Source organism: Choloepus didactylus, chromosome 1 (genome assembly GCF_015220235.1).
Source record: "Choloepus didactylus isolate mChoDid1 chromosome 1, mChoDid1.pri, whole genome shotgun sequence".
NCBI classification, from domain to species: Eukaryota; Metazoa; Chordata; class Mammalia; order Pilosa; family Megalonychidae; genus Choloepus; species Choloepus didactylus.
The window spans coordinates 144,849,056-144,864,073 of NC_051307.1; the positions used below are offsets into that span (position 1 = coordinate 144,849,056).

The window sequence follows — 15,018 nt, forward strand, 5'->3', positions numbered from 1 at the left end:
AAGGGAAAGCATTCCCAGTTAGGGAAGGCTGCTCACTTATTTATCATTGATTTATTTACTGAGTCTGTACAAATGCTGATGGGATAAAGCCAGAGAGGAGGGAGAAGTAGAAAAAATGGGAGCAAGAAGAAAAATCAATCCAGGAGAGGGGAGAAGGCTCAAGACGATGAGACCCAGAGCACCAGGGGAGACATTAGCAGGAGACAAGAAGGAAACACTTTGTTTTACTTTATTTCTGATTTATTAACTTGTCATTACACAGACAATACATGAACATCAAACATTACAGTTAAAGCTAATGCACTCCACCAAACTACAGTTAACAGTTTGGTTACTATCCTTCCAGACCTTTTCTATACATTTGTATAATACACAAATATGTACTTAGAGAAGTACAGTATATCGTGTTGTGTGTGTATTATGTGTGAATGTGTGTGGTGTGTTTTTTAGCTTCAGTGGTATATGTATTTTGTATATTGTCTTCAACTTTTCTTTTCAAACCTTTAAGAAACATTATTTCTTAGAGATCTTTTCATGTCAGTAAATGTAGGACTCTCATTCTTTTCCATATTAGTATGTATATCATACTCCATCTTCTTAATGAATATTTTGGCTGTCCCAATTTTATGCTGTTTTGATTAAGGTGCAATTGACATCACTGTAATAAGCCACCTTGTGAACACATGTGGGATTCTTTAGGGTATATATTAAATATCAGAATTGCTGAGTTACAGGGCATGCAAATTAAAAATTTTAATGGATACTATTTAATTGCCTTTAAAAGTGGTTGTGCCAATCTATAGGCTCAACAGCAATGTAGGATTCTGTTTTCCCACACTCTTACCAGCACTTGGTTTGGAAAGTTTTAATATTTGCCAATTGCTCTGAGATTTATGTTTTAATGTGCATTTCCCTTATTTTGCTGATTGCACATCTCTTCATAACTTATCTATGATACTGTTTAGCTCATGTGCATCTTCACAGGAAGAGGATGTTCAACCTTTCAATTTCTAAAAGGGATATGTGACCCAAAAAGTTTGACTCACTGTTAGTTTAGCTGGAACTAACTTGTGAGTTAGAGATCTAAATTTATTTTTTCCCAAATGGTTATGTGGTTGGTCCCAATACTATTTGTTGAATAATTTCTTCTTCCCCTATTGATTTGAAATGCCACTTTTATCATTTACTAAATATACATTTGTGTCTGTTTCTGGATTCTCAGCTCTATTAGAGATTTATTTTTGGCCTCAGGCACCTATGTTATTCTTAACTTGATTCTTTGAATGGTAGCTGATTTTGTCAGCCAAGAGCATGAGCATGTTGCTTATGAGACTATATAATTCACCACACACAAATCCTATTCTAGTTTGGTTTTATTTAAATCAGTTCTGTTATCTACAAACTTAGAATATTAAAAAATGTGCAAATGTCTCCATCAGAAAAGACAGTTCCTCTTTTTTAGGGGACATCTACCAGCTCAATGTAGAGGTACAGTGGACCTAACCTCTGGTCCCCAGGAGGTACACTGCACCTCTACATTGAGCCTGTGAGATGTCCCCTCAAAAAAGCAGAGACCCCATGTTGGCCCAGTGGGAGGTTTTTCACCAGTTCCTCTCTTTCCTTGTCTCTCTTTCTTTTTCCTTTAAAGTTTTAAAATTTTTATTGTAGTAACATATATTGCCCTCTCTTTCTAAAAGTATTATTTGATGTTAAAAGTTTTTGGTAATTTAAAGTGGTTTCTTGGCAATGCCATAGGGTTTTTCATGTATGGCAATATTACTGTTGGTTTATGTGAACCTAACTTCATTCAACAAGTGATGTGAGGTCTACAAGCTATGACACATACTCAGTAAACAACATGGCACTTCAGCTTTTACTTTTATACTGGACCACGAGCTCCTGGAGGGCACAAATCATGTTCCAGTTACCTCTCTATCCCCAAAGATCTAGTACAGGGTACAGAACCTGAATGGAAATAGAATTGAATTGCATTTCACAATGTTTCCATAAAATAAATAAAATTCAAATTTCTAAAAAACGTCACTTTAGGAGCTTTACAAAGTTACACTATTTGTATTTTTCTGTCCATTCAAGTCTGCCACCTGATCAAATGAATATATATATATTTAATTTTTCAAGTAGGAAATCTAGAATTAGACACGGACCTGGTGTTATTTCATGCCCAAGTGTGGGGAAAAATGTTCCCTTGCTGTCTGTGGACTTCTTCAGGTATGATCTATCTATAGATGCATTGCGTGCCTGTGAAATGACAGCAAGAACTGTGATCTGGAGAACATTTTGGAATGCAGTGGGCAAGAATACTTTATGGTTATTAATTAGAGATCTTTCAGGCATGTGAAAGAATGATATGAAAAGGTGAACTAAACTTTTCTAGTGTGGCATTTGCCTCGTTCTAACATTCAGTTATTTTAATGATCGAATTTAGCTCACCTATATTTCCCCCTTCAAAGGGTAATTATGACTTCTTTGGGCAATCATTGTGTTAGTCCATAAACTCAGACCCTTTGCTTTATAGCTGGACCCATGAATCAGACTGTGGGAAAACTCCCAAAACTGCTTAATCTAGATTCCCTGGTGAGGAATAGGGGAAAAAAAAGAAAAAAAGCTGACTCACCATCCAGGTATGTTAAACAAATTCAGCAACCAAGTGGACTATGCCAGTGCAAAATACCAGCTTCTTACTTTACTCTCCCCAATCCTGAAAGGCTTTTTCTTTTTTATGATGATTCCATAAAAAGGAAAAAAAGAAAAAGAGCAAGAAATGTTTGTGAACCTTTAACTTGCTTTTTATAGTGCCTAACTTAGCATCTGTGAGCCCAGCATATCACACTAATTGTACCCCACTAGGGAAATAATTACAATAGCACTTTTACAGTAATCCTTTCACTGAGAAAGGGAATACAAGCATTTAAAGAGTGGATCTTGCTATAGAAATTTTGTGACCTGCTGCAGAAATATATGAGACAGAGACGCATTCTAGAATGTCAAAAAGGGGAAAAGAGGATGTAAATGTATATCGCTAAATAATGAACAATTAGTATTGCTAGAAAATAGAAATATAGATCACCAGGAGGCTTGACGTAGAAGGAGTTGGGGTGAGGTCGGGCCAGTTCTGCTTAGGCAGGGGACTTAAGGGGAAAAAAGAAGTCTGCTGGATTGACCTGTGTCAAAGAAGGGAAGGCCAGCAAATGGAAGACCTAGATAACCTCTTCTGATGTGGGCTTATTATCTGCAATGGGGCCAGACCTCATTTTATCCTTCCTAGGGAACAAGGAATAGCTCTGAAGGATAGGCTATAATCCTAGTCACCATAAAAGGGCTAAATTTGGTTTACCTTTAGGGCCCAATTTAGAGGCATAATGTGAAAGCCAAAGCTTCTCTATTACCCCCATTGTTTTGCTAAATTCTTGAAATACCTTTAAAGGAAATAAAAACTTTCATTTTATAAGGATATATGGCTGTTGGAAGGAAAACACTGACCCAAAGATTCAAGTATGAGTTGGGGCTCTCTCCTCTTTCCTCGGAGGAGCATAAAAGAGCAGGGACCTGATGCTGGAAAGGGAGTGCGCTTTGTGGAGGGAAAAATCTATGTACAGAAAGACCCAAAGACAAGCTTCCATTAAGTACTTCACAAGATTGCCCTATAACTGACTATTCATTATTTCTCTTCTAGTTCATTGTTTCTCCTAAATTATTTCTCAGCTTCCAGTTTTGGCCCCCTTTTTTCTCCCTCCCATCTGCCACTGGAGTGACTTCATTTTTCTGAAAGATAATCACACTGCTTCATTCTTGCTTTTTGAATAGATGCCAAGCTACTAAGGTGGGTGGGGTAGTCATTGCCGGCTTTTCCTCCTCCAGTGAACAACTCTGGGGTTGCCCTAAGGAACCTCTTTGTTCCTGCTCTTCTCTAAGCCTTGGAGCAGTTTTTCTTGCTTGGAATGCCCTTCTCCTTGGCTAACTCTTGTGTCCTTCCACTAAGGCAACACCCCTTTGAGGAAATCTTCCCTGAAAAAGCCGTCCTTGCTTGTATATACTAACAAGTATCTATTGTTGCATTGTATCCGTTTGTCTGTGTCCTCATCTAGACTGTGAATCTTGAGGCTGGAATTTAACAGGATCATTGAAGAGGACAGTCATGTCACAAAATGCCTGTCACTGAGCTATGAAGTTTCCTTTAAAAAAATACTTGACTCATACCATCATAAAAATGTTAACACAATACTACCTGATATTCTATTTTAGTTACTACACAAATAAATTTCTTTGAAGAGTAGGGGTATTCTGGTTAATCTTATTGTCTTCATTTTTGTTTTTTTAAAATGGTCCAGCAGTGACTAGATTTGGAACTTGGAGAAATGCCACAATCTCTGACGTGAGGATTCTTTGTGCACAATGGCAGTTGTGATCACCAGCCACTGGGGGCTTGATGGTAAGGTACTCTTGTCTCAATACTTCTACTAATTATTCCAGAACATTGGAAAAAGAATTTGAAATACACAGCTATTTTGGACATGCGCTTATTAATTAAAAGCATAATTAATGCTCCCCTCCCCCTTTATTTTGGGGGTATGGCAAGCAGTAATATCACTACCTAAAATAAATCCTTTGAGGTAACTTAGGTTTGTATTGTGGACCCCATCAGAAACAAAATTTTCTATGATTTCCTGGTTGGCTAAATTGAACCAGCAGAAAGTGCATGTCACACCTTGGTCTATGGGCATTGCACACAGATGGCTTTCTTAAAAGACTGTGCACAAAAATTGGGTTCTCAGTTAAGATTCCAGCTATGTGGAGCAGAAGACTCTAAAATCTCCAGGGTAGAACTGAAAAATCTTGTAAGATCTAAAATGAACTAATTAATTGGGAGAATGCTTGATTTGTTTCCAAGTGCAATAGATCTGATGCTGAAAAACTTAATAGCTTCCACATGCTTATTACGTTTGTCCCTGACTTGTGTGGGGGTGTGACTCATGGGAGCAGGTTTGGATATGAAGTCTTCCTTCCACAGCTTTTTTTTTTTCCTTTTTCCCCAGAGAGGAGGGGTTGGGTCCAAAGGGAGGGAAGGGGTGATGGGAGAGCAAAGGACAAGCACTCTAATAATTTTACATTTGTTTTTGAACATTGCACCATGAGTTGAGTATCTGCTTATGCCAGTAAACTGAAAAGTTTATTCTTAAACAGCTGTTTAATATTCCATGTTATGGATGTACTTGTTCTGAGTTAGCACCTTATTTTTGGACACCCAAGTTTCAATTTTTCAAACATCCTACTTACAGTAACCTAGTTACTTACAGTAACTTGTAAGTAACTAGGTTAAATTCTTGTAAGTAAATAGGTTAAATTCTTGGAAATATTACTGAATTAAAAGTAACTAGGTTAAATTCTTGGAAATATTACTGAATTAAATATTAACATTTAAGGCTCTTGATACATACATATTGCCGAATTTCCAGAAGTACACAAGAGAACCTACTTATCTAGGAAGAGTCCTGTTATTTACAAGACACAACAATTTGTTGAAAATATTAATTTGCATTTCTTAAGTTACTAGAAGTTGAATCTTCAGAAACTGCCATTTATTTCTTCTATAAACTATCCATGTTTTGTCCCCTTTTCTATTGTGGTGTTAGCTTTTGTTTTGTTTTAATGGCAGTAATTGCCATTACTATTTCAGACTTTAACATACTAATCATTTCGTTGGTGACTATTTTTATGCTTATAAAATGTTTCTCTACCACCTGAACCAAAATTTATGTTATTTTCACAAAAATTCCAAACCTTTCTTAATACTAACTTTTCTCTGCCTGTGTTAAAATTCCCTGCAATTCCCGAGGGGCATACGCAGAGAACCTTTTGGTTAACATTCCAACAAAGTTTCACATATCTCACCTCTATTTAAATTATCACTCCACATCCTTAGGGTTGTTTACTCAAGCCTATGAACTTATTTTAATTGTTTATGCTATTCATTAAAATTAAAAGTTTGTCTACTAACCAATATATCCTGCAGCACAACTAGAATATAAAATAGCTGGTAATTTTCCATTCATGCCCCAATTTTATGCCCTTTGTTTGTGGCTAATCTGAGTAAGTTTTTATTTCAAATAAAGTAAACTATTTATCCTCCTTTAATTGAGAGCTAACAATCCAGTCTCATTAACTCCTGCTTGGCTAACTGGCTTATAGATACAGAGCATGTTAATTTCTACAGACATCTTTCTGAATTCAAGATCTGGTAGACAAGGATTTCCTACTTAAGCGTCATCAACATAACAAGAATATTGAGTACAAATATTGTGCACCAATCCTGCATTCCTTTAAATTAGTTTACTTTGAAAATTTAAAAACTATTAAGAAGTCATTAATAATATAGGTTTTCATTTATGGAATCTTTTGAACTGTGAAAATACAAATCTCATCAAATTAAATTTTGAACACATATAGAGCCAAATATTTCAACAAAACTGCAGTTTAATTTCAGAAAATGTGTTAAAATATATATTTATACATCAATTTCTGACATACACTTAATGTGTTAGTATACACAAAATGATGCTTGCTCTTGAAACTGTATTTATGAAATGTACATTTTAATTTAAATACTCAGTATACACTGCACTTTATCTGCATGTTGCATTTATTAAATACATTAAAATCTGCAATGTAACAAAACGTTTTCTGCATATGAAATTCAAAACACCATTTTAAATGAACAAAAGATGGCTCACTTCATTTTTTTTTTTTTACAACTAGTGTACAGAACACTAGCTCAGTTCCACCACATACCACCTGTTCGTTCTTTTTTATTTGACATTGTTCACAGACTATTACATATTACAATAAGAGTGCTGGATAAAAACATGAGGTATGAGAGTGGTTCAAAGATTATAGATCATGCAGATCATGCTAGACAGCAAAGAAAACTGTGACCAAGAAAACACTAAATAAAAATACATAAAGAATGTGCATTATAAAAAAAAAACTCCATTACACAGCTTTGCTTCTTTGGTTACAAAGTAGGTTGAACAATTTCACAGCTTTTTATTCCCACCCGAAAAAAAAAGTAATACGAAATGTTGAAAAGCAGAGGAATCGTGGCAATTTCTCCATTAGAAAGTAGAAACAAATGAACAAAGTTTTCTTCATCAAAATAGCCAAATTATTTATTATATCACAATAACTGGTGACTACCTGTACAGTTGCACTATGGTCTTCATACTTACACTATACAAAATTTACATTCAAGCTGGGTCTTTACTACTGAAAATAAATACCAAAGGTTAATTGCCATTAGTGTTAGAAATATGCCAGGATTCTTTTGTTCAATTATTGCCCAAACGTTTTACCTATTAAACGCAATCCTGTCTTTCAATTCCTTTACTGATACTTATATTTATTTTAAAAAATTAAAAAAGTTCTGTGACATTGTTCATGTACATTATGAAAATAGCAGCCCTGTAATAAATAAAACACAAATAAATGAAAATTTATGTAGGCAAATGTTATTGATATTGAGAGAAAAGTGGCTCTTTAGATGAACTGTTATTGATAATGTGATAGGAAGGCTCAGGGTAATCCATGGATAACAGGAAACATGGGTGAGCCACCAAAGCTCTTAAAGACCCCACTCATGCGCACCAGGAAAACTGCAGATTTTGCTCACTTTAATAAACCCCATCTATATTATTCTCCTTGTGTACTGATAACATAGAACTGGACATCAACAGCGCTGCATGACATCTCAAAGAGAGGAAAAACTCTTGTAGAATGATTGTCTAATACTGAAAAGGCCAAACACACAACCGAAGCATGGCTACTTGCTTTCGTATAAAGTGGAAAGAACACCAGTGGCACACAAGGATAGATTGCTTTCAGTTTTTTCTTAATGAGGCAAGAAAGCTTTATGCTGAGGAGACATTCGGCTGCTGTGGAGGTTGCGTTGGCTGCGGAGGCTGTGCTATCACTGCTTGCTGTTGAGAAGTGCTACCAGGATTGGCCTGTTGGACTGGGAGTTGGGATAACTGATCATTGTTTGAAAGAGATTTTAACAGTGCATTTTCTCGTTCAAGTAAAGAGTTTCTTTCAACTAATTCTTTTATTTGTTCCTTTAGAACTTCCACTTCTTCTCTTACTGCATACATCAAATGGCTTTTCACCAGATCCTGTGAAAAACAAAATTAGGAATGTCAAAAAAGAGTGAAAGGAAAAGGTGAAGCTACTTGGTTTTAGCCTACTTGGTGCCTTGTAAACACGAGGCATTTTAAAATTGGTTTTCCTGCTCTTGTTTTTTAAACATTTCTGGTATATTTTAGCTAGTCCTATAGGAGATGGGGTGGTAAAAATCCAGTTTCCAACTACAGCAGCAAGCCCAGGGTTTTCTTTTCAAAATTTGGAGTGATTTCCAAAAGTACTAGCTCCCTAAATTATCAATTGTATGAGTTTAGAATTCAGAAAGTTTAAAATCACATGCTTTGATATTAGAGCAAGAGAACAAGGTAAAAGAAATCCAGTGGAAGGCTGTCTGTGATATTAAACTAGCCATAATACTGCTTTATAGATAGTGACTTGCAATTTACAACTTTAAAACCTTAAGATTTATTATTTTTAAACAGTTTGAGACTAACATACCAGTACTTAACAATAAAACTTTTAAAAATGAGATTTAGTTGAAGATGATAGGATATTGAGAATTTTTAGTCTAGAAATACCAACTGAGTAAATATTCCCCCACTTAAACATCTCACATTACATACATTACCACTGATAAGGTAGCCATTTTTTTCATATACATAATTAAAATGCAATATATTTTAAAAATATTTCAGCATCAAATATAGTTTAAAGATAAAAGAGAGTTAAAATGAAAACTACTCTGGAAATTGTCATCCTTTGGTCATTTACAGGCAGTTTTACTAACATTAGTAAATGGACATTTCTATTGATTCTGATTCTGATTTCTGCTTTTACTATCAATTAACTGGAAAAGTGTTTCTTATATTTTTTTTGTTCCCTTAAAGATATTCTGGTCATTTTATATAAAATATTTTCAAGCTTATTAGAAGTGTAGATAGATTATAAATTTGGTCATCTTTGGTTTGAAGAAATTAGGCATGTATTTCCTAGAATTGATTTTAAAAAAAATGCTTCATACAACCATCTATTAAATGAGAGGACTATTAACTTTTACTTACCATTGCTTGTTCTATTTTGTTGTCAATGGCTACAACACCTCCCCCAGATGCACTGGAAAAAATTAGAATATTTCATTAAATTATTCCACAAAATTTTACCTCCCTACCACATCTTAAAATGATGTAAAGACATTTGTATTTTACTTAAACCAAATATTATATTACTTTTAAATTTCTTATTAAGTTTTTTTCTGACAATTTCAATACTTAGATCTCTCAGCTATTAGTCTATTCTAACAATTTCAATATTCAGATCTCTCATTTTAAAATGAGGATCTTGGTAAACAGAAGACTTCAAATCCTTTGTAGTTACAACAATTCTAATTTGCTTTATGACATTTACTTCTTTGAAAGTAACACCACTTTTATTCAGGAGTTCTCAATCCAGTGGTCTTAAAAGGATACATTTTGAATGGGTAGTATGCTCTCCACTGTTAAAACTTATTAACCAACTATATGTTCTAATTGTCTTTCATGTGGAAATCCTAGTGACTGTTTATTACATTACAATTCAGATGACTTTCTTCTAATAAAATAGTATATTTTAATATCTAGTTGAAAAAATTTTTTTAGAACTGGCTTCTAAAAACAATGCAGAAGGCTTTCAGGCAAACATTTGCAGGGTTGGTTAACAGGGAGTTCAACATTCTGACAGTCCCACATGCTTTGACTGCAGGTTATTTGCTGGCAAAAATCACCTAGTAAAGGATGTAACCTAGCTTAGTTTTTCCTAGAAATAATTGGAAGCAGTTTCTGGGTGGGTACATCCCAAGTTCAAATATCACCTTAGTATTTGTACGACAATGAGCACAGAAGGTTGAATAATTGTCCTCTTTGGTAGTTTATATTCTCCCATGCATTAATGAAGGTATTAAGAGTAAAAAGAATCTCTGTTCTCTTCTTGGTGTTTGTAAATTGGGAAGAACAGACACTAGGGTCCTTTGTTTTTTGTTACTAAAAAAAATAAATCCAATAAATTAATATATTCTATAAATACAAAAAGAGGTTGTTAATTTTATATAAAACTTTACTAGTACTAATTAGCCTTTTTAAAGTGTACCCCACCTAAGAAGATTTAGGTACTAAAATACCAGAAGACTATTTCACTTTAGATAGTGTAGACCCTCCATGCTGTATAAAAATGGGGTCAGGAATATCCCGTCTGATGTGGTACCTTTCATATCGTTATCCAAGGTTATAATCCTGGTTCTGCTACTCACTATCTGTATGACCATCAGCAAATCACCTACTTAATCCCTGGACCTCAGTTTCCTCATCTGTAAAATGAAGGAGTTGGTGCAAATACTTCAGCGGACTTTTCCACTTCAAAGCTTGTTTAATAATTAACCACATTAATTACACTTTCTACTTCTGAAATATCTTAATATGAAAAAGGGCTCTGTATTCTTAGTCAAATGGAAGGGATATAGATCACTAACAAATACATATTAGGATTTAAATGCTTTTGGAGAGCTATGCAGAGCAAAGTATGACCATATGTAACTATAAACTTTAGAAGAACTATATAAAATAAGGCTTCTGTGTAAAGTTCAGAGACAGATACCATGTGGCTATCTACCAAATATGGGCCACAATTTGTCAAGAAACAGTGATAGCCATTAGATTATCTCAGTCATTAAGATTACACAGTTTGCTTGAGAATCCTAGATTCTATTTTCTGTATTTTTATTTTCATATCAAGGAAAGACTGAATTAGTTGAAGTCATTTCCTGACATAAAATATACTTAATTCTTTCATATTTTCTTTTTTAAATAAAAACACCTGAAATTCTAACTTTATGACAAGTATTGTACACAAGAATAACAAAAAAAACCTTTAAATAGTAACTTATTACTTCATTTTTTTAGATAGTTAAATAAAATCAATTTTCCAAATCATTCCATTCCCACAGGTACGCTATTCTTTGTATGCTGATCTAATGAACTCTAGTCCTGACTCTGACTTTTTACAGCTACAGAAGATTAGATTTGCAATGATAAATGGATCATGTTGAAGATATGTATCCCTTAAAATGTATTACTATTTCAACTTTAAAATTCAGTTTTATTGAGATATATTCACATACCATACAATCATCCAAATACTATTTCAACTTTATTGAGAACTGTACTCAGCGTTAAATCAGTCACAGATATATAACTATTATCACTACAGTGCCCTTTGACTATTTTGAAGGCATTATTCAAGAATTCTAGAACCTTCTGCAGTGGTTCTCAAACTTTAGCAGGCACCAGAATCACCTCGAGATCTTTTATAATATATTGCTGGGCTTCACCTCAGAGTTTCTGATTCAGTAGATATGGGGTAGAACCCAGGAATCTGCATTTCTAACAAGTTCCCAGGTGATGTTGATTCCTTTGACTGAGGGACTATACATTGAGAACCACTGGTTTACAGAAATGAAAGCTATACAAGAAAAATTCTTTAATTCTATTTAAAAAATTCTTTAGCCTGGTATACAAAACTCTTAATGACTTTAATCTCTGTCTTCTATGGTCTTGTCTCTTTTCACGCCCCATCTGGCCTACTGCATTATGGTCTTATATAACTATTTGCAGTTTGCAGAACATATATTCTCTCAGATTTCCATGGTGTTGCAGAAACTGCTCCTTCAGCTAGAAATGTTCACAGTTCCAATTCATCTGACTATCTTCCACTCATCCTTTAAGATGCTCCAGGTACTCTCTTCTGAGGTGCTTTCTGATTTCCTAAAATAGAGCCAATTGCACCATTCTTCCTGTGGCTCACCAATCTTCACAAACCTTTTATAGTACATAACCAGGGAGACAAATTCTGGCTTCTTCCATATATTCATGTGAATTCTGGGAAATTATTTAACCTTTTAGGTCTCATTTATTTTTCATCTAAAATAAGGATAAGACTCCCTAATTCATAAAATTCCTGTGAGGATAAAGAGAGATTTACATAATACTCAGCATAGTGCCTGGCACACTGAGCACTCAATACACGATAGTGATTATTTTTACTATTATATTACTACCACTGTTAGCCCTTTTAGACTGAACTTCCTGAGGGACCGTTTGATAAGTTCTTCATTTCTATGTAGTTAACACATAGGCGCTCAAATGCATACTGAAAGAGTCAAAATAACAGTAATAACAGTTCCCGATTTGAAACAGTTACTGGTTTATACCAGAAAGCCATTAAAAAATGCTGAAAATCAACAGTTCTTAAAGTGTGGTCCCTGGGCTAGCAGCATCAGTATCACCTGGAAACTTGTTAGACAAGTAAATATTTGGCTCTTCCCAAATCTACTGAATTAGACACTTTGGGGATGGGGCCCAGGAAATCTATTTTAATAAATTCTCCAAGTTACTGTAAATAGAAACTAAAGTTTGAGAAACACTACTTTAAACAAACCTGATTTACAATAAAGATACCAATATGGTAGTCTTAAATAAGCAAACAAGAGGGCAGGTATTCTAGTTCAAGATCCCAGAATATAGTTTAAGAGCATTGCTTCAATGGGAGTAACAAGTTGTTTTCTATTCTATTTAAAGTCAACACAGCTGTTTGGGCTTCATGCTTTTTTAAAAATCAGAAAAATCACCTGAAGTAGAATGAATAATTTTTCTCCAAGTCTGCTTCCTTGACTCAATTATTGTAACTGTATGATACATTGTTTCCTTTTTTCTTATTGCAGTCACTATATCTTGATGGTTGACCTGTTTCCCTACTCAAGCTCCTTAAGGGAAGGCTTCCTGCTTGTACTCACAAGATAGAGTATATATACTAGCATACAAACAGGTACCCCATAATCATGGTAGTATGAAAAAAACATACACCCCTAGATTAACAGGCGTGTGTACGTACTCAAACGGAAATAAGCCAATGTTAAAGCAATTGTATTAATTACTGCATATAAAAATCATAAAATAGTGGCAATGTGCTTAGAAGCTCCTTTTTTAACTAATGTTAAAATGTAAGCACTAAATTTTTTTTTTTTTTAAATAACTTTCCATTTACTATGGGTCACTCTTTTAGAACAAAATAAAACCTCAATAAGCATTTGTTAGATGAACTAAAAATTTGTGGGTACGGACAGAAATATAGACCTGTGGAAAGAAAGTAAGAAAAATGGTATTACTTCTATATGATGAATTTTTGTTTACTGGATTTGAGGCCTCCAAGAGAAACAAATGAGCTTGCAATAAAGGAAAATATAATCACATTCACAGGAAAAGAAAATTCACTTCACATATCAATGCTACAGCTAGATAGGTATCAATGCTATAGTAAGTTAGCTTGGCTTAATTCATCCCACCTGGCTCTACCGCAGCTTTTCTTTCCGGGCCTCCTTACTCTTATCACAAGAGGCCCAATATAAACCTCTGACTTAAGTTCTCTAGATTTTCATCCTTCTTAACTGGCTAACTGCTCTTTTCATGCTCTCAGCTCAGCGACTTTGTGCAAATCCTCCCCAGTATTTTCTCCTCTAAAAATTAAAATTCTTAAGCATCTAAAATGATGTTTAGAAGGCAAAGTCAGGTTAACTTGATCTCACATTTAAAAAAAAAACTCCTTATGATAAATCAGCTTTTCTCTTATCTGTAATAATATGGACAGAGACATTATGACTCCTTAAAATGAACTTGTTTAAAAATAAAAATAGTGCTATTTCACAATGGACAAAAATGACTACCTACTTTACAGCAGGCACACATCTCAGTGAGTTCCTCACAACAAGCCTGAATAACAGTCCCATTTTACAGCTGAGGAAACTGAGGCCAAGTAACTTGCTCAGAGACACAAAGCTAGTGACAGGATTCAAACCTTGACCTAAAGTCAAAACACACGCTTTTCTACTCCTAATGAAAGGAAGAAAGCAACTATGTATAATGACCTCAAATAAATCCAGAGTTATGTATATTACGAAGAGAGCTTTAAGCACCAAATGTTAGTTGTGGAACCATAAGCATGGATTCAAAGATTAAACCATTTTCACAATATGCCATTTATCTTATCTAGCCATTCCCAGAAAAGGTTCAGCTCTGAGAACAAGGGAGGTAAATTCTTGGAAAACACACTTGCTCAATGATCTTTAGACAGCCAGTATAGTTTGCCTATTTGCTAAGAACTAAGCTGTTCTTTTGGTTTGTTAGAAAGAAGAGGGTATCTTAAAATTATGTTATATTTAAGCAAAATATCGTTTAAAAAAAAAAATGTACTTTGCTTTTACTCAAAGACTCTTTTAACTTTTGGGATCAAGTCACATCACAATTTTTAATTCACTAAAGAAACTCCCCAAGTTACTGATTCAAATCTTTTATAGTAAGAACAAACTCCTTTGACTGAGTTGGTAAATCTGATAAATCACCCCACCAATCATGTATTATTTTCAGAAAAAAACCTTCAACCCTCATTCTCCAAAATAGGCTCTATAAGAGCATTACTACCAAATGCATTAATTTTAACCTGAGTAACATTTTGCCTCTTCTCTAAGAAATGTGTGTTTTGGAAAAAAAATTAAGAAGACATAAATTGCTGATTGCAAAAGAATAAATCTAATGAATCTACAGCTCAGCAAGCCTGTGCAGGTCAAATATAATTAAAATCCACCACTCTTCTGTAGGAGGGTACTGAAAATATTTATAACTTAACACTAACTTTAAGAACAATTTTCCCTCCAAAAGAGCCTAAATAGATAAAATTCATGTAGACTTAAATAAAAATTTTCAACAATTTAAAACTATAGTATAAATACCATGTAGTAATAGTGTTAAAAGGAATTTTATAACTAGGTAAACAAATATGTACATAATA

The 15,018-nt window shown here is 34.2% G+C and overlaps 1 protein-coding gene across 2 annotated transcripts in view; it reads right to left on the reverse strand.

Moving 5' to 3' along the window:
* Nucleotides 1-6,590: 6,590 nt before the first annotated feature.
* Nucleotides 6,591-15,018, reverse strand: part of TSC22D2 (TSC22 domain family member 2) — a 47,970-nt gene continuing 39,542 nt past the window's right edge. For both annotated transcript variants that reach the window (XM_037842790.1, XM_037842797.1), the window contains 2 exons: nt 9,213-9,264; nt 6,591-8,183 (listed from right to left, as the gene is read on the reverse strand). In XM_037842790.1, the coding sequence (XP_037698718.1) occupies nt 7,923-8,183; nt 9,213-9,264 (313 nt within the window). In that variant the 3' untranslated portion in view covers nt 6,591-7,922. The remainder of the gene's footprint in view (nt 8,184-9,212; nt 9,265-15,018) is intronic.